At 41.5% G+C, this 22,688-nt stretch overlaps 1 protein-coding gene across 1 annotated transcript in view; it reads left to right on the top strand.

Moving 5' to 3' along the window:
- The window catches only part of SARNP (SAP domain containing ribonucleoprotein), a 63,816-nt gene extending 42,065 nt beyond the window's left edge, over positions 1-21,751 (top strand). Inside the window, exons 10-11 of the mRNA XM_018562034.1 lie at positions 13,958-14,041; positions 21,623-21,751. Of these exons, the coding sequence (XP_018417536.1) occupies positions 13,958-14,041; positions 21,623-21,664 (126 nt within the window). The 3' untranslated portion in view covers positions 21,665-21,751. The remainder of the gene's footprint in view (positions 1-13,957; positions 14,042-21,622) is intronic.
- The last annotated feature ends 937 nt before the right edge of the window (positions 21,752-22,688 follow it).

The following is a 22,688-nucleotide window of genomic DNA, read 5'->3' as shown; positions in this document are numbered from 1 at the left end:
TGTGATTGCTATGAGCAACACCTTCATATCTACAGAGTATATTGAAGATGATTTTGTTTGGTGTTTTTGTTTTTTTTGTAAATTATTTTTAAAATTTTCGCACTTCTGCTAAATCCTTTTACTGCTATGCTCTGCATTCACAACACTCGCTCCTAAATTTAGAGGGCCACATCTCTTTACTGTCTCCAGTGCTTTTAGTCCACATCTCTTTACTGTCTCCAGTGCTTTTATGTTTTGACTGTCTCGTGGGAGACAGTCAAAACATAGTGGGCACTGCCTGAACTTTCTTATTGCTAAGCCCAGCATCCACTGTAAGTATAATGTGAACACTTTATACTTACGATGAACTTGTAACCCCTCACACACGCACAAAAAAGTGAAAAATGTTTGAATGTTTCCTTACCCTTTAATTATATTTGTAAATTATGTGTGATTTTTAGTTTTTAGACTGCAATGCAGACTATAAATGGATTTCTGTGCAGATTTGCCTTTGGTGGGAAAATCTATTTCTTCCGTACTAGTATGGTAGTTCATTCAGAAAGAATGTGAAAACGATAAATAAAACCCCCCACTGATACTTGTTTTTGGTTTTGATATTCGTAATGTCAGGTTTCCGTAATTTCATTTTTTCATAAACATCCGGAGGATATTTCTCACCAAAGAATTAATGGGTAAATAATTGTTCAGGAAAGAGCCGGATCTTTCCCACTGTAGATATCTTGTGGAGAGACAGCTTTATTACATAAGAACAAATGAGTTTAACTCTGAACAGCAAATTATTCTATTGCATAACCCTAACTGGCTTTTAAATGAATGTATGCTAAATCCCCTTACAGCTAATGCTGATACACAGATATCTTTGTAGTAGGTTCTAGCAGTTTAATTTATACCACTCGACTCCTCCAGAACTGCTAAATATTTATTTTGCTGAGAAAATAGACCTGTTGAAGTAGACTTGCCCTTTATCAAAACCTTAATATGTAGAAGTCATATATTAATACAAGTTATCAGCGCTTGAAAAATTTGGCGGTGTCTTCGGGACCGAACACGGCAGTGACAGATGCTGATACAAGTGATCGAGCGTCTATAGAGACGCTCGATCGCTTGACTGTGTTAAGCTCCCGGCCGGCCGTGTAATTACAACGGCCGGCCGGGAAGCTGCTCGTCGGGCTCCACTGTTTGCTCGTCACAGACGAGTGGACGAGTGGATTTTTCGAGCCCTGCAAGTTATTCTTACCAATAGTAATACAAGTTATTCTTACTAAACTCTAAGCAAAGGGTTGAATGTAATGTTGAAATCTGTATATCTGGGAGTTTTGTAAGTTCTGTCCATCTGGTCCTAAAATATAAACCGCCCCACGAGACATTAAAGCCACCTTGGTGAACTGATTTTTCCCCAATGCAGCCTACAGCCCAGTCTCCCTCATTGCATGCACAGAATGGTTGGTGAAGGTGTAGCAGTAGCACATGGATGAGTAATTATTCTGTTGAATTTGCTATGTATTCCTCTTGTTGAACGATACCTTACCAGCTCATGTGCGCTTCAGCACAAATTGATTGGCTTCTAGTGCTGCCCCACCTTTTCCCAGTCTGATGGCTGCTATTCCGGTTGAGGCATTAAATACACTAAGTTTTTGATAGCGTCACTAACCCTTTTTCATTCGGTCAGGTTTTTATTGCTTTGTGTCCCTGCTGAAGTGGTTCACATTCTGCGTGTCCTAGTAACCATTGTTTTATGTAGGGATGCACCGATACCAGTATCGGTACCAATACCGAGTATTTGGGTTAGTACTTGTACTCCCTCAAATGCTCCAATACTAACCCTCGATACCAGAACGTTCAGGTCAGAGGGATATTTCCTCTGACCGGCAGTGCCGCAAGGGAACACGGAGCCGACTTCCCGTCCAATCAGGAAGCCAGGCGGCGAGTCATTACCCGGCTCCATGTTCCCTTGCGGCACTCCAAGCTTTTTGACTGGCTTCATGCTGAATGGCCGGGAAGCCGGCTTCCCAGCCACTCAGCATTGAGCCAGCCAAACAGCATGGAGCCGCTTTCCCGGCCAATCTGGAAGACGGATGGAGATTTTCTCTCATTTTGGAGAAATTTCCACTAACAGTTGTGTCTTCTGTACAGGAATTAAAGGGACCACTTCCTGATACATAGGTAGCCACAAAACCTGAGGGTTTTAAGCTTTTCCTACTTGATCCAAAAAAAGTTTTTAGCTTTTTAACTACTTGAAAGCGTGACTTGACCTAATTTTAAAAGACAAAAACAAATATTATATACCATCATTTTGTATTTACACCAGGGCTCAAAATTTCAAGTCCTGAGCTACTAGCCAGGCCTTAAGAGTTACTCGCCACCAGTCGCCCCACCTGACCCCTACTGTGCCCCGCCCTTAACTCCGCCAGGTCAGTGGTGTGACACAGAGAACAGAGATCGGTAACAATGCAGAGTGCAGAGGCCAGTGGTGTGATGCAGAAAAAAGCAATGTATCCTCCATGTCCCAGGTGTCCTGCTTCTCCCGTGCTGTCCTTCCAGTCGGGTTTTCCAGCCTGCTTGTTCAATGGAAGACGTGCGACCAGACAGTAGAAACGGTCGCACGCCTTCCATACACTGTACGATTCTCGTACGATCGCGGGATTTCCCGCGATTCTTGTACGAGAATCGTACAGTGTATGAGCACCTATAGTCCGTAGGGTTCAATATTGAGTTGGCACACCCTTTGCAGCTATAACAGCTTCAACTCCTCTGGGAAGGCTGTCCACAAGGTTTAGGAATGTGTCTCTGGGAATGTTTGACCATTCTTCCAGAAGCACATTTTTGAGGTCAGGTACTGATGTTGGACAAGAAGGCCTGGCTCGCAGTCTCTGCTTTAATTCATCCCAAAGGTGTTCTGTCGGGTTCAGGTCGGGACTCTGCAGGCCAGTCAAGTTCCACCACCCCAAACTCGCTCATCCATGTCTTTATGGACCTTGCTTTGTGCACTGGTGCACATTCGTGTTGGAACAGGAAGGGGCCATCCCCAAACTGTTCCCACAAAGTTGGGAGCATGAAATTGTCCAAAATGTCTTGGTATGCTGATGCCTTAAGAGTTCCCTTCACTGGAACTAAGGGGCTAAGCCCAACCCCTGAAAAACAACCCCACACCATAATCCCCCCTCCACCAAAATTTACACTTGACCCAATGCAGTCATGCAAGTACCGTTCTCCTGTCAACCGCCAAACCCAGACACGTCCATCGGATTGCCAGAGAGAGAAGCATGATTCGTCACTCCAGCGAACACGTCTACACTTTTCTAGAGTCCAGTGGCAGCGTGCTTTACATCACTGCATCCAACACTTTGCATTGCACTTGGTGATGAAAGGCTTGGATGTAGCTGCTCGGTCATGGAAACCCATTCTATGAAGCTCTCTATGCACTGTTGTTGCCAATCTGAAGGACACACGAAGTTTGGAGGTCTGTAGCTATTGACTCTGCAGACAGTTGGCGACCTCTGCGCACTGTGCGCTTCAGCTTGCGCTGACCCTGCTCTGTCATTTTACGTGGCCTACCACTTCTTGGCTGAGTTGCTGCTGTTCCCTGTTGCTTCCAGATTGTTATAATACCACTAACAGTTGACCTTGGAATATTTAATAGCAAAGGAAATTTTGCGGAAGACCTGAATCCAAAGATTTGGAGGGAAGTCACAATACTTTTGGCAATATAGTGTATTTGTGTCCCTTGTAATAGCAGCTTGAAAGGTGGCTTGTTTGCTGCACATGGCCCCACTGTATGTGGACATGTAGCCACTCTCCTGAGATGGACTACATGAACACGTGCTGACGCAGCCAGTGCTGGCACGTACAAGCACAATCAACCACCCACTGATGAACCTGTGGGAGGAACCAGCCCGAATGTTAGGAACGCATGCACAATAGGATCGCCAACACAAAGGGTATGGGTGCTGTCATTTTCAGAAGAGCAGTGCATGGGACCAAAATATATGTGGCTGTATTGAAAGTAAAAGAGCTGCAGTGGAGAGCATGCAGGAAACGCAAGCGATCAAATAGAAAGAAAAAAAAAAGCAACTTCTTTTATCTTTCAATAACATTGTGGGATTGGGAGGTTTGCTTTTACTGCATGTTAATTGGTATGATATTTTTAGATAAGTGAATATCACTGATAGTATTTAGGCTGAATAAGATAGTATTTAGGCTGAATTTAATAGTCAGTGAGGGTCTATTTCTATGGGTGTGACACTGATGTTAAACCGGTTACTGAGCAAAGCAAAAATGTCCACATTACAAAGTATATTTAGCTTGGTATTATGTGAAGTTTAATTCACTTTGCTATGGGAACATACTGTATTGCTTTAGTAAATAATTTCTGTGTGTCGAACAGACGTTGGGAAGAGCAGTGCCTTATTGGCAAAGATATCATGTATTTCACAAAGGGTGAAGCGAGAGGCTGCAACTCGACACATGAAGCATGCAGATATGGTCAAGTAGGTTCAGTTGTTTTACTCTGTACTTGAATGGGGACATTGCATGAGCAATGCAACAATGGCTGTGGAATGCTTGTTGTTGGTGGTGGACATGGTGGTGGCAGCATTTCAGACTGCTTACTTCAGAGTTTTTACTCAATAGTCCCTAGGGTTTGAAGGAAATGGAATAAAATCCCTTCAACCTGATTACAAGTAAAAGACAAGGTTTTCCCTATGACTATGGAACAGACACAACTTTAATAAACAATTGCCAAAACATATCTACTATGCTCCCTCTCTGGAAACCCTCCTGCAGTTGACTCTGGAACCTTAAGGTAGTGGAGACTCCTGAAGCCATGCTAAATTTAATATGGGGAAGCGGAAAGGCCTAATAATTGTACAACTGTACAAGATGCAATGTAGACTATTATGCTCCTTTTAAAGTATGTGTAAACCCTAACGGTTAACTTATTTGGCTTTTTTTTTTTTATTGTAAATGTGAAACATATGTCAAGTTCGTTTTGAGTGGGGCTCCCATTTGGAATCCTTTTTATTAGGGATGTTCAGAAACCAAGTATCCTACTCGGTACATGTACAGATACTTTTTCCAGCTCCAAGGCTAAACTAGAGAAAAATTCAAGTTAGGAGGCAGCTGTCATTTTTAAGGAGCATATGGAGCTCTTGGATTTTGTTTATCCTAAATTTTTCACTAAATATTGGGGTTTAATAAGGAGTTGCGCTAATATTGCGCAACATAAAAATTTGCAACTACCACCATTTTATTCTATAGGGTCTTGGCATTCAGAAAATATATAATGTTGGGGGGTTTTAAGTAATTTTCAGGCCTAAAATGTGGAATATAACATGGGTACAAAAAAATGAAAAAAAGGCCTCAGTCATGAAGGGGTTAATGTATGATGATTTTTTTATAAACATAAGGGATGCACTGATGCCTTTTTTTACAAGTACTGATACTTGTCCAAGTACTCAGATACAAGTACTGATACATTTTTGTTTATGTGACAGTTTTTCTAAGACTATACAGACTCATGATTTAAGGACCGTGGTGGAGCACCAGAGCTTAGTTCAGCTGCAGCCACTGCCACCCTGGTAGTTCTCGTGAAAATGCTAAGTATCGGCACTGGTATCTGGATTGGTATCTGGACATCCCTACTTTTTAGGATACATTGATATGAGTTTGTTAAAAGAACAATATACCCTTATCACTTAAAACACATTGTTTGGTTCATCAGTCTGGGGTGGATTGTGGCCACCTAACATGAAATCGGGACTTTTGCCAATTGCTATATTAGTAACATGATATATTAGTACCCTATGTTGGTGTTCTATGAGGAGGCGTGTGGCAACCTAGATGACGGAAAGCCAGTGGACGTAGTGTACCTTGATTTTGCAAAAGCATTTGATACGGTACCTCATAAACGCTTAATTTTACAAGCTTAATTTTTTGGGCATCAATGAAATGGTGTGTACTTGGATAGTGAACTGGCTAAGTGAACGTGTCTAGAGAGTATCAATAGATGGCTTATTGTTTAAATGGTCCTTGGTTGGCAGTGGCGTCCCATGGGTTCAGTCTTGGGCCATTACTGTTCAACCTGTTTATCAACGATATTAGCAATATTTCCGTTTTTTGCAGACGATGCCAAAATTTGTAGGGTAATAAAACTCGACAAAAGACCTAACAATTTTACAGGAAGTCCTGGATAAAATGGAAGGGTGGGCATCAGCTCGGCAGATTAAGTTTAATATTGAGAAGTGTAAAGTTATGCATTTTGAAGTTTAAAAATACACACGTGAGCTAGTCATTAATGGGCATCCCACTAGGGAAATCTGAGGTGGAAAAAGATTTGGGAGTCCTAATGGAGATGCGCCTTAGTAAGGGCATGCAATGCCAGGCTACAGCAAATTAAGCAAGCAGAGTACCATTATGCATAAAAAATGGAATGTATTCCAAAGACCTCTAAAATTGGTTTCAGCAGAGAGTGTGAAATCATTCAAGGCCCGTCTAGTTACTTAGGTAAGGTAATCTTAGTAACTCAAACACACGCGTGCACACAACCACATGGGCTGAACTCAACGGACCTGTGTCTTTATTCAACCTTAACAACTATGTAACATTCAGTACTTTAGTATTTAATTTGCATTATTTAATATAACTTGTATTCTATTTAAATACTTCAATTGGCTAAGCCATATATTTTCTATATAGAATAGTTTGCACTAAGGACTATATGGGTTTGAATGTGAAGTGTACAAATACCATTATTCAGAGGTAAGTTACAACTCCTATCCTAAGAAAAAAAATTTGGCCTCACCCTTTCAGCAATCATGTGCTTCTAGATGTTAAGGTTCTAGGCCTTGTCTCTCCTGTATATCTCATTTGGATTTTGATTACAAGTCAAGTGGGTTTAACTACTGTATTTAAGAGGATGGGGAGGGCTGAGTGAGTATATACAAAGCAATCCAAATGAGATTAATCACTTGCTGACCAGATGTTTAGACCCCCTTCCTGGCCAGGCCATTTTTCAGTCTTCAGCGCTGCGGTACTTTGACATTTATTCCGTCATGCAACGCTATACTGATATGAATTTTATACCATTTTTTGGGGACAGATAGAGCTTTCTTTTGGTGGTATTTAATCACCACTGCAGGTTTTATTTTTTACTATATTCAGGAAAAATTACTGAAAATGTTGAGAAAAAAGTTTTTTTTACATTGTTATAAAACCTTTATTATTACCCCAATTTTTTGGTAAAATATAATAGACGGGGTCACGTCGGATAAATCGACGCCAAACATGTCAAGCTTAAAAATTGCGCGCACCCGCGAAATCGCTAAAAACTAGCGTACCCAAAATTGACCACAGGCGACGCTTTAAAAGATTTTACAGCTCATCAGTTTAGTGTTATCAGTGATTGATGGCCCTAAAATTATTGCTCTCAGTGCGACGTTCGTGGCGATATGTAACATGTGCGGCGTAATGGGAGCAATCGTCGTTTTCGCAGGTATGCTCACCTGATGCATGTTTACATGCATGTATGTAGTGGTGGGGACTTTAACTAAAAAAAATGTATTTCTTTGTGTAACTTAAAACATTTTTGGGGGGAAACGTTAATTTTTTTTTTCACTTAACTTTATTGCTATCACAGAGGGGGCTAAGAAATCCCCCTATGTGATAGCAAAATATGTGACAGGTCCTCTTTATGTAGACATCAGGGGTCTCCAAGACCCCTAATGTCACCACGGAGGGGTGGGGGCGCACATACCGGGACGTCATACGAGTGATCTGCCGGCTCTATACCCGGCGGATCGCTTGTATGTTAACAGGCATCGCTGCCGGTTTTTAAATGTTATGTCTTTCCCGCTCGCGCGCACGAGTGGGCGGGGACTAACAGGCCGTGTATTTACGGCCTGTTGCATCCAGGAAGCTCCCGGCCGGCCGTTTATACACAACGGCCGGCCGGGAGGTAGTTAATCTGACCACAGTGAGACTTTCTTAGTTCGTCAGGTCTCGTGGTTGGTGGTATAAAGGCACTGACTTGGTATACACCTCAGCAGGGGAAGGAAAGCAATGGGAATTTGAATTTCCGCCATGTCGCATTTTCTTTGGGCCAAGATGTCGCCACTCCCTATTGAGTAGGTCAGAAAGATGGTTCAGCTGTCTGAAGCCCTGCATGTAATTGCTGAAGATCTGTTCTGAAATACTTAAACTCGCTCCAAGGCCAGCAATCATCTCCAAATAGGCAGAACAATTTGCATTTTCTATGTACAGGGTATTTTCTCACAGACTGTAAAGAAAGTGTGTTCTTTGCATATATGAGTTCATCTGGTATGCCTCTATATAGTCTTCAATGCAATATGTTATTCCGACTTTTTTTAAAGAGGTTTTTGAGATATCTAGCATTCAAGGATTGTAGTCCAAATGATTTGTAATTGGACTTCAAGTGAAGATCTTCAAATCTCGAAATATACATTGGTGCCAATTTTATTTTTTTCCCTCTGAGTTACTGACTGTGCAGGACAGCTGATTATTTGTCAGTTAAAGAAAGCCAGTCATGATTCTTATACGATAATCTGAATCTTCACTCATTTAAGTTAAATATGCAGATTATAAGATATTTATATGTTACATTATTCAGCTTTACGTGTTACTCTAAGTCAGACAATTGTGCCAGGGGTCAGGTTTCCTGAAGTCTGACAGTTTTTGTCAACTGCCTGGCCTACAAGCTGTCTCCCAACTCCTGAGAGTGCATAAATCGATTAAATAGAGCCCTGTAGTTGAGACCCCTTTACTGCAGAACTCTGTTGCGCAATATTAGACGCTGTAAGATGTGTTTTGATGCCAAGGAAGCACTTGACAGATTTCAAGGGACCTCAAACCCCTGGTGTTCACACTCTGTTGTCAGACTAAAGGTATCCAGCGGTAGATAAGGGATCCGATATAAAAACTTCAACTGTGCTGAAGATCTATGTAATGCATAGCCAGAATTTGCAGGCAGATCCAAAGCGGCATCCTAACATGAGGTTTGGGTATATCTGTGCTGTGCCTGTTAGGAAAAAGAGAAAAATCAGGTTTTACTCTACTTGGTCACTTTTGTAGAGATTAATTTTTTCAAGGCATTGAAACACTTTACATCCAGTGACCAATTAAAGATTAATACTATACAAATACCTTTTCAGTGATGATTCACATTCCTTATCTTGCTCCTTTTTATTAAAGAAACCAGCAAGGGTTCTTTATTGGGGCACACATTTTTGAGCTGATTTTTGTCTATGGATGTAAATACGCTACTATTTTTTTACTTCAGTGAAGTTGTTCTAAATTATTTAAAGAGGACCTTTACCCATATCTTAAAAAACAAACACACCTTTTAGAAATGCCTAGTAATTGCAATCTACAAACAGGTACTTCTAGATAATTGCTGGCTTTTTAATTCCTTGCATACCTTATTTCGCTTTTCCTCACCACTCTTCTCACAGTGGCCATGTTAACTAAGGGCAGATTACTATTATATCTCCCTTTTTACTTTCCGGAACTCTGGCACATGTGACTAGGACAAGTGACCATGCACCTCATCTCAAGGGAGGAAAATGCCTTTCCCCGAGATCTCATGAGTTTTCCCAGCAATGCTCTGCTGATGTAACCTTCCCAGGATGCAACACTTTGGCACATTACATAATTTGTGCAAAAACTGGACCAGAAAGTAGATGAACTCTATTTGTAAATAAATGAAAAACAAGTTTAACTAATGAATATAAGAAGATTTTAAATCGGCATGCAGATTTTAAGGGAAAGAGGGTAAAGGTCCACTTAACAGTTTATATAAAAAAAACTGTTGCGGGAAAGTTCTTATTTTTTTTTTTTTATATATATTAGATTTTTAGATGGCCAAGTCATAAATTGAGGTGTGTGTGTGTTTCTAGACATTGGTTGCACCTTTAAAATAAAAATTAAAAAAATGAATAAGCTTGCTTGTGCCAAATCTGTAACACCCATTTTTTTTTCTCATATTTTTTTACTTATTTATTTTTGGTGAGATTATATTCTAGAACCATGGCTGGCTTGTATTTGTATTTTATATTTTAGGTTGATGTAATTGTTTTTTACAAATTGGTTTCCTGAACTTTGTGAATACATGTTTTAAAACTGCTCATCTATCTTTTTTTCCAGCTTATTTATGCAATTCATCTCCGCCACATGTGCTCATTTTTTCACCTATTTGTTTTTTATCCTTTTAAACAAGGAAAGGAAATCTATGCATTGGAAAATATCTCCTTATATGCAGGACAGAGTAGAAAAGTAAGATGACAAACAGGGAAAGAAGCCATCTGATGCTTAACATGTAGGAGGTCACTAACAGCTGCTGGTGCCTGTGAGTGCACTTGAGCATGGCCTGGTGGAGAAACAAACATAGGGAGAGGTAAATGGGGGAGAAGTTTGATAAATGCCTTGCCTGATGGCTGTTGGATAGGGGTAATTTAGCTCAGATGGGTTCCAGCAGCCCATGAATCAAAAGCTGTCAGCATAGGGCTAAAGATAGAGTGAGGAGCATTGTACATGTGCCTCCCTGTGACCCTTGCTGGCCTAGAGGTCAAGTGAGCTAGATATTTCTAAAGAGTTGATTTAGTTCAGTAGTCAGTGGTGTTTTCTGGCTGTTGGGAAGAATGTTTGTTTACAAGAGGTGTGCTAATGCAATTTGAAATATACTATTTATATAGCTTACAAAACTCATGTCAAAGTGCTCTTCCATTAACCCTTACAATAGTGCTGAGGATACCTTCATGATTCCAAATGATTGCAGCTGTGTCCTTTTACAATAGCTCTTTTGCTGTGGTACCTAAACGCAATCATTTAATTTTATACTTTAAAGTTTGTGGCCAGGGCAAGGGATTCTTTCTGGTGTTTGGGACAGCCACTGTCTGATTCAAGCCTTTTTGTAGTGAAACTTCTGCCCCTGTTCTATACAATTGAACTGGAAGTCATTACAGTAATTCTGGTGGTTCCAGACTGGCAGCTTCAGAGCTAGTATGCGGACATCATTCATTTGGTCTCAGATGCCCTATGGTGCCTACTATTACATTCTGATCATCCATCCTGTTTTACTATCGCTGACTTTAACCACTTCAGGTGAGTGCACGTTAGGGCTGCAACAACTAATCGACATAATCGATTATAATCGATTATTGAAAAAGTTGTCAACTTTTTCAATAATCGCTTAATCGGCTTCCGATCAGTTGGCCCTGTTCACAGCTCCACACGCTGTGCGCCGTACCTCCTCAATACATAGGAATACAAATCCCACCAATACATTATACACTGTATGTATAATGTATTGCTGGGATTTGTTGTACTCTTCTATAGCTGGTGATATTCTGCATTGCACGGTATAATGTACTATTGCTGGGTTTTGTTGTACTCTATAGCTGGTGATATTCTGCATTGCGCTGTATAGAGGACTACAAATCCCAGCAATAATACATTATACAGTGGTGCAATGCTGAATACCACCAGCAATAGTACATTATACAGCGCAATGCAGAATGCCTGCAGCTGTTATGTACTATTGCTGGGATTTGTTGTATTCCTCTATAGCTGGTGGTATTCTGCATTCATTGCTGTATAATTTTACACTTTCTTGTACTATTGCTGGGTTTTGTTGTACTCCTCTATAGCTGGTGATATTCTGCATTGCGCTGTATAGAGGACTACAAATCCCAGCAATAATACATTATACAGTGGTGCAATGCTGAATACCACCAGCAATAGTACATTATACAGCGCAATGCAGAATGCCTGCAGCTGTTATGTACTATTGCTGGGATTTGTTGTATTCCTCTATAGCTGGTGGTATTCTGCATTCATTGCTGTATAATTTTACACTTTCCATTTCACTATATTGCACACCACACTATCTCTTTCTTTTTTACTTCCACCGCTCCAAGCTTGCTCCTGTGATGGACTACAACCTCAATACAAACTAGTAGTCCCATCACTGGAGCCTTTTTTTAAACTTTATTTTATTGTTTATCCGATTAACCGATCGAACCTAATAATCGGCTAACTAATCGATTTTGAAAATAATCGTTAGCTGCAGCTCTAGTTCACGTAAATACACGTCACCTGCTTGAAGTGGTTATACCAAGAAAACCGCTGCTGTTGCAGCCATGTTCTTGGCATCATTTTAAAACAGCAGGCGATTTGCTGTTTATGTACAAGCAATCCAGCATCTGTACAGCGCTGTGTGCCCCCTTACGGCCGCCGGCAGCTTCCCTGGGCTCTGCTGTCCCCCCATGCGGGCCCGGAACGGCCACGGCGTGTCTCCTGTCAGATAGTGCTGCCCCCTTCCCCGGGCTCCTCTTTACCCCGTGCGGGGCAGGGGACTGACACAGCGGGACTCCTCGCAACGCTTGGAAAGAGATCGGCAGGCTTCCACCTGTTGATCTCTCCTCCCCATCACTGGACCCGGAAGTAATGTGTATTACTTCACTTCCCGTGTCTGTTTATATTCTCTAGCTCTTTGAAGCCAGGAGAAGAAACTGGTGAAGCAGATCTCTGCTTCAACCGTTTATTTGGGGTCCCTGATGTCTTCGTAAAGAGGACTTGTCACATCCTATTTGCGATTACATAGGGGAGTTATTAGCTTCCTATGTGATGGCAATTATATTCTTTCTCTAAGACCGTTGCCCACAGCATGAAGCCTTATTGAGCAAGAATGTGCATAAAGCAATGATTGTGTACAAAGTGCAGTAATCCATACCAACCACATTATTTTTATTCATAAAAATCATGTGACAACAGGAATTGGAAATTTGGTTGCTATAATTTATTGCACCACATGTTACATATTGCCATGAACATTGGAGTGAGAGCAATAATTCTAGGGCCATCAATCTCTGGTAACACTAAACTGAACACTAAACTAAAAGCTTTTAAAGCGTTGCATATGGGAAATTTGGGGTATTGTAGTTTTTTGCAGTTTCACAGGGAAACACAATTTTAAGGCTTGACATGTTTGGTATCTATTTACCCGACTTGACCCCGACTTTTATATTTTACCAAAAAATTAGGTATTATATTAGGGAAGCTGGCTCCATGTTCCCCCATGGCAATGCCGGTCAGAGGAAATCTTCCTCTGACCAGAAGTCAAGGTATCGGAGCATTTGGGCGAGTACTCGCACTTGCCCAAATACTCGGTATCGGCACAGATACTAGTATCGGTGCATCCTTACTTCTCACTTTACAAAAGCTTTGTGTGTGTCTTGCGCTTTTCATCATAATGCCCATTTGTTTCTGAAAATTGTAAGGTGACTACCGGGGTCATCTGTTCATACTTTTACCAAGCTCTGCAACAGTTGCTGTTGCGGCATCTGCAGATGCTAGCTATGGCCATAAGGTTTTGCGGGGTGTGTTGTGAGTATTCATGCCATAATTGTGGTTATACTGTTCGTGTTTTCTCTGTTTTGACCCATCCTCTGTCTGACACTGCTTTGGGCCATCCAGTTGGTCAGTATCTAAAGATCCAGCTGTGTCCTTCAATGAATAGAAGAGAAAATAGTATTTATGTACTCGCCGTAAAATAATTGTCTCTACATTCATTGAAAGTCGCAGCACCTCCCCTCAATTTTGTGACTATGCTGCGCTTGCCTTATCCTATATGCTGCTTGCTACTAACTGAGCTTTTTTCTATTTTTTCTGTATTTTGGTTTCTGATTTTTTCATATATCCTAGCGCAACTACCTTGGTCACTAACTGAGCTGGTTGCTGCAGATGAGGGGTTTGGTCAATCACAGAGGCTGTCCCCTGGGTGTCTTATTGTCTGTACCTAGCATCACACAGGTCAAGATCTAAAGATCTAGCTGTGTCTTTAAATAAAAGCACAGAAAATTATTTTACAGTGAAAACATATTTCATGCAGTTTGTAGTAATAGTTTGTATTGCAACTTACATCTTCACATTTTTTAAACCCACACAGACTGAAGATGATGAAAAGCTCAAGAAAAGGAAGGAACGGTTTGGTATAGTGACGAGCTCTGCCTCCCTTTCCGCTGATGTTGAGGTATGTTTGCTCACTATTCATTTTGGCATTCCTCTCTGCCTCCCACCCGCCTATGCCAGCCTGATCACAAATGTTAAGCCGAGGGGGGGCACTTTTCACCCAAAAAAATGGGCTGAAAATCTCGGCTTATACTCGAGTATATACGGTAAGAAAAAAATACCTTCATTACAAAAAAAACAAACTTAAAGGTGTGAAGTGCAGCAAGAGCCATAGCGCACTTGCACTTCAAACTTTATACTCAAATGGGGCAGTTGCATAATGTACATTTCCATGCTAACATTTTGTAACTATATGGAAAGTTCCCCAAATATGTGCAAAAATTGCAGCATGTAAAGCTGGGTACGCACCGTCACTTTTTTTTTTTCTTCAAGGCTGTGTGTGGATGAAGGTATCTCCCGCTGTGTATATTGTATTCTGACAGTGGTGCCAAATCCAGTGATTTATCTGAATGACCCAACAGTGGATCTAATGTAGAGGAGATAGGGTCACCTACAGACCAAAATTCGCTTCGCGTATTCCCAGCTTAACTCCTATGCAACAGTTTGTAATATAACCCACCACAGGAGGACTAAAGGAAGCAGCAAAATTGTTGGTTTTCTTCTATGCGATTCCTGGTCAGAAATTCAGTTGAGTGTTTTAAAAACCAGAGTCATAACAAATTCTGTAAATACCTTTTACACATTTCTTTGATCATATTTAATGAAAGCCTTTAGTTTGATGCAAACTAAAGAATAACTTCACTAGTCTGAAAACTCAACATCAGGTAGAATTTTAGTGTCCATCTGGGCAAAAACAAATCCACATTCAGTACATCTCAATGCATGCACATTTCCCATGTTTTATCCCTTTCAAATGCTGCAGGTAGAGAAAAATACCTGTTGTTCTGCCAGGAACCCAGTGTGCTCCTAACTTCCTGTTTTAGCTGACCAACACTGCAGTACTGTAAGCTCTGCTCATTTCTCTTCTGGACTACAAAATCCTTCCCGCCTGCTCAGATCTATGACATATAGGGGTAGTCTTTTGTAGCCCAGCATGGGAGAATTCAGGGACGGCTGACTGACACTTCTTGAGATGTCAGTGCAGCAGAGGGAACGTTTCCAGCTTTATGGAAAGATCAACCGGTATTTTTATGTACTTGCAGTGCTTTTAGAGACATAATATAGGGAAATGTTTGATTTGCTGAGGTTTAATGTATGAGGGTTTTTTTTTAATTTATTTTGCCCAGACATACACTTTAAACCATTGTGTAGGAAATATTGGTGACTGCTTTATATATGGGTTTCAGATCTGTCCCGTGAAATAGATCTTCATCTGCTTGGTGAAAGCACAGTGCTAAATCAAGATGTGTAGCAGGTGCCAGTTTGAGGGCATCACCCCATTGAAGCATTTGAAGAGGCTAAACTGAATTCAGCAGATGTTATTTTCACATCACTAAATCCGTGTTTCATAAATCTGATTTACATTTTTTTTACAGTTTAGTAAGTTCCTAGTGTTAAGTTTCTAAAGCCAATTTGTAAACTTGTATGTCGCACAAATATATTTTGAGGCACTACATGGGTTCCTTAATACTTTGTTGCCTTGCACGGGCAGTAAAAACACAGCTGGAAGTAGATGATGTGTTTGTAATGTAACTCATGCAGTGGCTTGTAAAACTGGAATGTGAGGTCAAATATGCAATCCTGCTGGATTCTGGTTACCTTGCTAAAAAATGTGAGGGCTTCTGTCAGAAGTGTGAACTCTATGCCACAGAGACCAAGAGCCTTTCTAACAGCCTCAGGTGGGGGAATGCTGGCCAATTAGTCCCTATCGTGGGTCAAAGGGCACCTAAGTGGGAGCTGCTAAGAGTGGGGGAAGTGAGAACAGGAAGCAGTGTCCATAAAGCGCTGTATGCCAGCTGTGTAATACCTCATTGAGCTTCTTTACTGCTGCTTTCACATGGTCTATAATAGTTTAATGAAGAGCCGGCATTTTTTTATTTTGTGAACGTAAGTCTCCAGATCGGACTTTCTATACTTGAGTGTTTATATACCCTGTGTTTTTTTATTATAAAATTTTAGTCAAATTCTTCTGCTTTTTACATAGTAAACTGGAGCCTTTTGCATCAGTCCCTGCTTGAGTGGACTTTTATATTCCCTATTAGACTTTTACAAGGGCTCACAGTTAAAGTGACCATAGACGGGGCACTCAGTGTCTTCTAACCCACATCTAGGGGGGTGTCAAATTTATTATTTCATTTTTTTTACTATTTCACTGGCAAGCAGACCTGATACGGATAATAAAGGGTTCCTTCCATTTCCATAGAGAAGATGGGAGCATTTGGTTGCATAGATTCTTTTTGTCTTGCAAACTACACACAATGCTTGTTCTACCACTCTGAAGCAATTATTATTTTTTATTAGAAGTTTGTTAACCCTTACAACTGATGCTCATACCTTTTAAGCATTGCTGGCATATATAATTACAATTCTTTACATAGCACCAACATATCCTGCAGAGCGGTACAATAGTTTAGACAAGTAAGAAACACTGACATGCATCATTGACATACAGATACAGTAGGTGAGGAGGACCTGCTCAAACGAGCTTACAGTCTAAAAGGAAGATGACCAAAGACACAGGTTGGGAAGGTGAGACTACAGATGTTTACCAAATAAAATGGGAGGGGATTTGGGAGTACTGTGAAACAGGAGCAGAAGCGAAGGTTGTATAGGGTGAGAAATCAAAGGGAGAGATGATACGCTTCTCTAAAGAAGTGTGTTTTTGATGGATTTTTTAAAATCCTTGTAGGGAAAGTGAGATGTGGCATGGAAGAGAATCCCATAAGGTGGGGGAAGCCCTGGTGATAACCTGTAGATTGAGAGTTGGGTGTGTGGGTAAGCGAGCAGAATAGTCTCAAGTCATTGATGAAACGAAGGAGCCGATTTGAAGTACATCTTCTAATTAGGGATGAGATGTATCCTAGGGATGAGATGTAGGTGTATCCTAAAACAGGAAGCCAGTACAGAGATTGACAGAGGGGTGACGTATGAGAGTAGCGAGTCTGGCTGAAGCGTTCAAGATAGATTGAAGGGGGATGCACGTTTCAGGCCGATGAGAAGGTTGCAGGAGTCAAGTCAGGAAATGATTAGCGCATAACAAGCATTTTGGTGGTTTCCTCAGTGAGAAAAGGTTGAAATCGAGAGACGTTTTTCTGAAGAAAACAGCACAATTTAGTGATAGAGTGAATGTGATTGGAAAGGAGGGGTCAAAGAGCACGCCAAGGCATCGTGCCTGTGGAGTAGAGGAAATGGTAGCTCCACCAACCTGAAGATAGATGGACGTGGGGGGTGGGGGACATGTTCATTTTCAAACGGCGGATAGACAATCAGTTACACAAGCCAACAGATTAGGGGAAAGGTCCGGTGAGGAGAGGTAGATATGAGTATCATCAGCATAGAGGTGGTAAAGAAAGCCGTATGATGACATAAGGTTACTAAGAGAGGCGGTCTAGAGTGAGAATAGAAGATGACCCAATACAGAACCTTGTGGGACTCCAACAGAGGGGGAACTGGAGCCAGAGAAAGTAACGCTGAGGGAACAGTCGGGAAGAGAACCAGGCAAGAGTTCAGTTCAGGTAGTTGGAGTTCAGGTAGTCTGTGAGTTGGGTATACACCAGTCTTTCAAGGAGTTTGGAGGCAATGGGAAGAAGAGGTATGGGGTGATTAGCTAGATAAAGCTTCAGGGTTAGTATGGGTGTGATGAGGGCATGTTTGAAGGAAGAGGGAAAGATGCTGGAGTCAAGAAAGATTCAAGATTCTGGTGAGAGAAGGAACAATCACAGTAGAGACAGGACGGATGTATAAGGTGTGATGGAGTGGGGTCGAGGAGACAGGTTGTAGGAGAGGAGAAGAGCAGAAACCTCTACTTCGGAAACTTGGGAGAAGACACTGAGGGAAGAGGAACTGACTGGACAGTAAGGGAGGCGATTTTCAGGTCGAAATATTAATTTTCTCTGTGAAAAATGATGCTAAATTTGTAGCAGAGAGGTTCGTAAAAGGGGGAGGAGTGCGCATTAGTGAATTGAAGGTTTGAAATGGTCGCCTCGAGTCATGAGAGAAGGTGGAGGTAAAATATGTTTGCTTGGCTAGGGACAGAGCAAGACTAGGTTCGTAGCATGAATTTGTAGTGTAGGAAGTCAGAACCCTAGAGCACCTTTTGGAGGTAACGGGTGCAGGTAGTATGCCAGGGTTGGCGTCCAGGTTGACCGACAGGACGGGATGTGATGGGGTATAGTTTTATCTAAAGTGGTAGAGATGGGAATAGTTATGAAGGGTAGTGGATGTGGAGGGGCAGGTGGAATTATAGATTGGTGAGAGGAGAGGGTGAAACTCTAGGGAAAACTGCAGCATATTTTGAGTTCTGAGGGACTGAGCAGTGTCATAGAGTGGGTGGGCAAGGGGCAGAATGATATCACAACTTAGAAGATGGTGATCAGAGAGAGGGAGTGGAGTGTTGACGTTTGAGACTGTACAATGAGTTGAGAAGATGAGTTCCAAAGTGTTGATGGGTAGCAGAAAGTGTGAGCATGGAGGAGGAGGTCATAAAAAGCTATTTGGAGGCTTTGGAGCTAGTAGGGGCATCCATAAAGCTGTTAGTCTCCAAGAATAACAGAGGGGGTGGCAGAGGACAGGAGGTGGGGGAGCTATGCTGAAAGGTGCTCAATGAATGGGCCAGATTGACCAGGAAGGACAATAAATAACTGCAACTCAAAGTGCATAGGGGCACCTGAAAGGTGCAGTGAGGTGAGAAGTAGACCAACACCGCTGCCTTTGTGGTGTCCATGTCTTGGAGTGTGTGAGAATTAAAGGCTGCCATATGAGAGAGGAGCCAAGTTCCAGTGAGGGCCAGGAGATGGAGTGAGTTAGCAATAAATAAAAAAAGTCATGCGTGAGGGAGTACTTGGTAGCGCTGCAGATGGAGCGGGAGTTCCACAGGACGCAGTGAAATGGGGGAGAAGAGGTGGGATGGGAGGGAATTTTAATTAAGTTGTGGGGAGTTCCTACCAAGATGTCGCTGAAGGGGAGCAGGTCCTGGGTTAGGGGAGATATCCCCAGGTGCCAGAATCAGAAGAAGGGATAGTGAAAAAGGTGAGAATGAGACTTGAAGGTGTGTGTGGAGGATTGAGCTATAAGAGAGCGGATAGTGGAAGGGGGAAGGAAAGAATGGAGTGTATGGGTGTAGAGAAGTGGTGAGGGTAAAGGGGAGGGAGAGATGAATGGAGCATTAGGTATGATAGGTAAATGGAACATAGATGGTGCTTTAAATAATGGGGAGGCCACAGTGAAAGCAGTGGGGAAAAAAAATAGATAACATGGTAAGTATGGAACAGTATAGGAAATGAAGAGTAGCAGGTACAGAAAGGTGTAAGTATGCAGGGAGAGAGGTAGGGAAGAGGATAGTGGGATTGTATTACAGATCCAACTACATTGGCCTATACACATACAGCACAGCAATGATTTAATAAAATGAACTAGGATAACCGTAATCCAACATGTTATTAATCTCAGGTGCCCCACTCAATGTGGCCGCCGCTTGAGTGGGGCAACTCAGAATAATAACGTGCTGGATTAGTGTGATCCTAGTTCATTTTATTACTTCATTGCTGTGCTGTATGTGTATAGGCCAATGCTTACTTCAGAAATAATGATGCTATTAATCATACATTTTCATATCCTCCTATTTTATTATACTATTAAATAGTGTCACGCTGGGCTCCCTATAGAGTAAATCTATTTCCTCAATAATGTATCACTCAAGGCATACCGCTGCTCCACATTCCTTCAAAAAACTTCTGCTACGTGCCGCCAGGGAAGCTGTGATTGGCTGGAAGTGACAATGACTGAAGTTGAAATACCATAGGGCACTTTCCTTGAGAAGATCAAATATCTTTTATGGGCTCATTCCACCATGCGGTGCATAAGAATAATTATGATGCGCAAAGTGCATTAACCCCTGGTAACCGCCACATTCTGGTCTATTGGATTACATGAGACAAATTCTTACTTGTTGATAGATTGTCCTGTACTTTGTTCTTATCAAAGAGTTTGTCCCCCTCTCCCGTGCTCCCCTTCCCTGTCTGGAAACGCCTGCAGTGTGTGTATTTTGCTTTTTTTATAGTTACCTTTCCTTGTGTCTTCAGGCCAGTCATGACATAAGCGATGTCCTCTTGCTCGTCAAAATTTCCCCAACCATGGGTAGTCCTCACGATCACGAGTGGCACACAAGTGCAGCCGGCCCTAGTGGCTGAGTCGGCTAACGAAGGGAAGGGGGAGGAGTACGGTGACGTCCTCCCCCCTTCCCTTCGTTAGCCATCACGGACATCGACCTCACCGAACTCCTCCCCCCTTCCCTTCGTTAGCCGACAGAGCCACTTGGGGGGGGGGGGGGTCATCTCCGGATCTCTAACGGAACTCCCGGAAGAGGCGAGTACCGATCAAATAAATTAACGATTAATCGAGGAATTCTCTCTCTCTCTCTCTCCCTCTATATATATATATATATAAGTGCATTGCTTGTACCTGTGACTTTGGCAGACTTCCTTGTGCTACGAAGTTTAAAGTGTGCTGCTTGGTGAGAATGATGTACATCTAGACCAGCTTCTTGGACAGCCATTGCTGGAAAAAAAAAATAATAATAATTCCGTTCTATTATAAGCAAAGGTTTCTGTACACAATGCAATCATTTATCATAACACACGGATCTGAAGCCACCACACACTTCATCATGCAGAAAAGCCAGCTCTGATTTTTTTTTCTGTATGCAAGAAAACCTGCTGAACTGTGCTCAGTGTGCATTGCAGGTGCAGTTCCATTAAAGTAAAATGACGCTGTAGCCATGCAGGACTGTGCACATACTGCCCTTTTATGCAGGCAAAGGACCTACCCAAGGACCAGTTTCTAGGTAGGTGTCGTGTGCATTTTGTTCCATCATGGGAGTTATTGGAGAACCAGAAGGAAACCTGCACAAACAGTACATTCTAACTTTAATACAGTCATTTCCTGTTGCATTTTTACGCAATGACCTATGGACACAAAGGCAGCTTTTAAGAGCTGAAGTGCGCAAATGCATCAGGCTGAGGGCAAGATCTGCCATTAAGAATAATGGGAGCACCAGGCTTCTGTGTTTCTCTGTGGCTGTTCACTTTATCACAGCACATGCACTAAGCTAAATGTGCACAGTTTAGCTCCAGAATGTCTGCTCTGGACACGCCACGCAGGAAACCGCTTATATGGGGTCCTATTAGGGTTAATGTTGCACAGGATGGGTTGGGGAAAGGGGGTGTTAGTTGTTTACTCAAAGTACACTTCTCTCTCCACAAATTTTTGTTAAAGCAGTTTGTCATATTTTCTTTAAATGTATTATTCCACGTATGTAAAAGTCGCACTGAAGAGGACTTGTGGCTTTTTTCTTTTTTCCTTTTAATTTATTTATATAGCACTTAATATTCCACAGTGTCTATATCCACATCTAATGTCCATACCACATTGATAGAAATGTTTTTTATTTACCTGTAGGTTAATATTTGTATGCTTTCTCCTCCAGGCAAAGAAGAGGAAAAGATCAGAGCGGTTTGGCATAGTTTAGTAGTTCTCACCTGCTAAATCTTCAAAATCTTTTTGTTTTGTGCATCTCAACTTAGTATTGTAAAATGTTTTTCTTATTCTTGATTTGTAAGGATTTGTTTTTTAAAACTTTTAAAAACCAAAAAAAAAGAAACTGAATAAAACTGGTGTGTATTCCTAATTCGGTGTGTGTATTTTGGATTGTTTATTGGTTCCTGATTGTCTGCTGTTATGGTTACTGAATTATGCTGGTTCTGTAACTCTTGCTCCACAAATGAGCAGTGTTAATACTTTTATCGCTGTGTATGAAGAGGTGCTGGTACTTTTTGCTCCTATCATTAGATGATGGAATGCCGGAGGAGGATGTTAACAATGCTTTCCTATTCCAGTGTTGGAAGTAGGCTAGCACTAATTACAAATGGACTTTTTATACATCTGGCAATTCATTACTTTACAACACTGACCTCATTCAGGCTTTATCCCGCATTCAACCCCACACACCCTTAGGCTCACTGCCGAATGCTTTATTACCTCAACTCCCATTTGTCACAATTACAGGTTTCTTTTATTTCTTTGTCCCTGAGTTTTTTTTTTTTTTGTTTTTTTTTTTTAAATGATGTAGCCAAGAAAACCGAGAAATAATCGGATACCAAGTGGCATTTACAAATATTTTGTCTTTGACAGATCTATAGGACCTGCACAGTTTAGTTTTCTGCTCTATGGACATTTGTAACTTCTGATTTTATATTTTATTTTCAAACCTGCAAGACTTTGATGTCCATACATTCTTTTTTTTGGGTCAGTGACAGCTGGAGTCCAGGGTTACTGAAACTATCATCTCCTGATCTTCCAATCCTGCTACATACTTCTCCATATAATAGCTTTGTAGCACAATGTAAACACAAAGTGTCTCCTCGAGTAAAATGGGACAGTATAACCATACAGGTTATGGTGAGAAAGGACTAAAGCAATGAAAAAGCTCTCATTCTAATCAGTGCATAGTACAGAAAAGCTTTTTTTAAACTGAAGGCATTTACATGTCTTAT

Source organism: Nanorana parkeri, unplaced genomic scaffold (genome assembly GCF_000935625.1).
Source record: "Nanorana parkeri isolate BGI_ZX_2015 unplaced genomic scaffold, ASM93562v1 scaffold556, whole genome shotgun sequence".
NCBI classification, from domain to species: domain Eukaryota; kingdom Metazoa; phylum Chordata; class Amphibia; order Anura; family Dicroglossidae; genus Nanorana; species Nanorana parkeri.
Note: the sequence above shows the minus strand (reverse complement) of the source record. Positions and strands in the feature narration are given on the sequence as shown.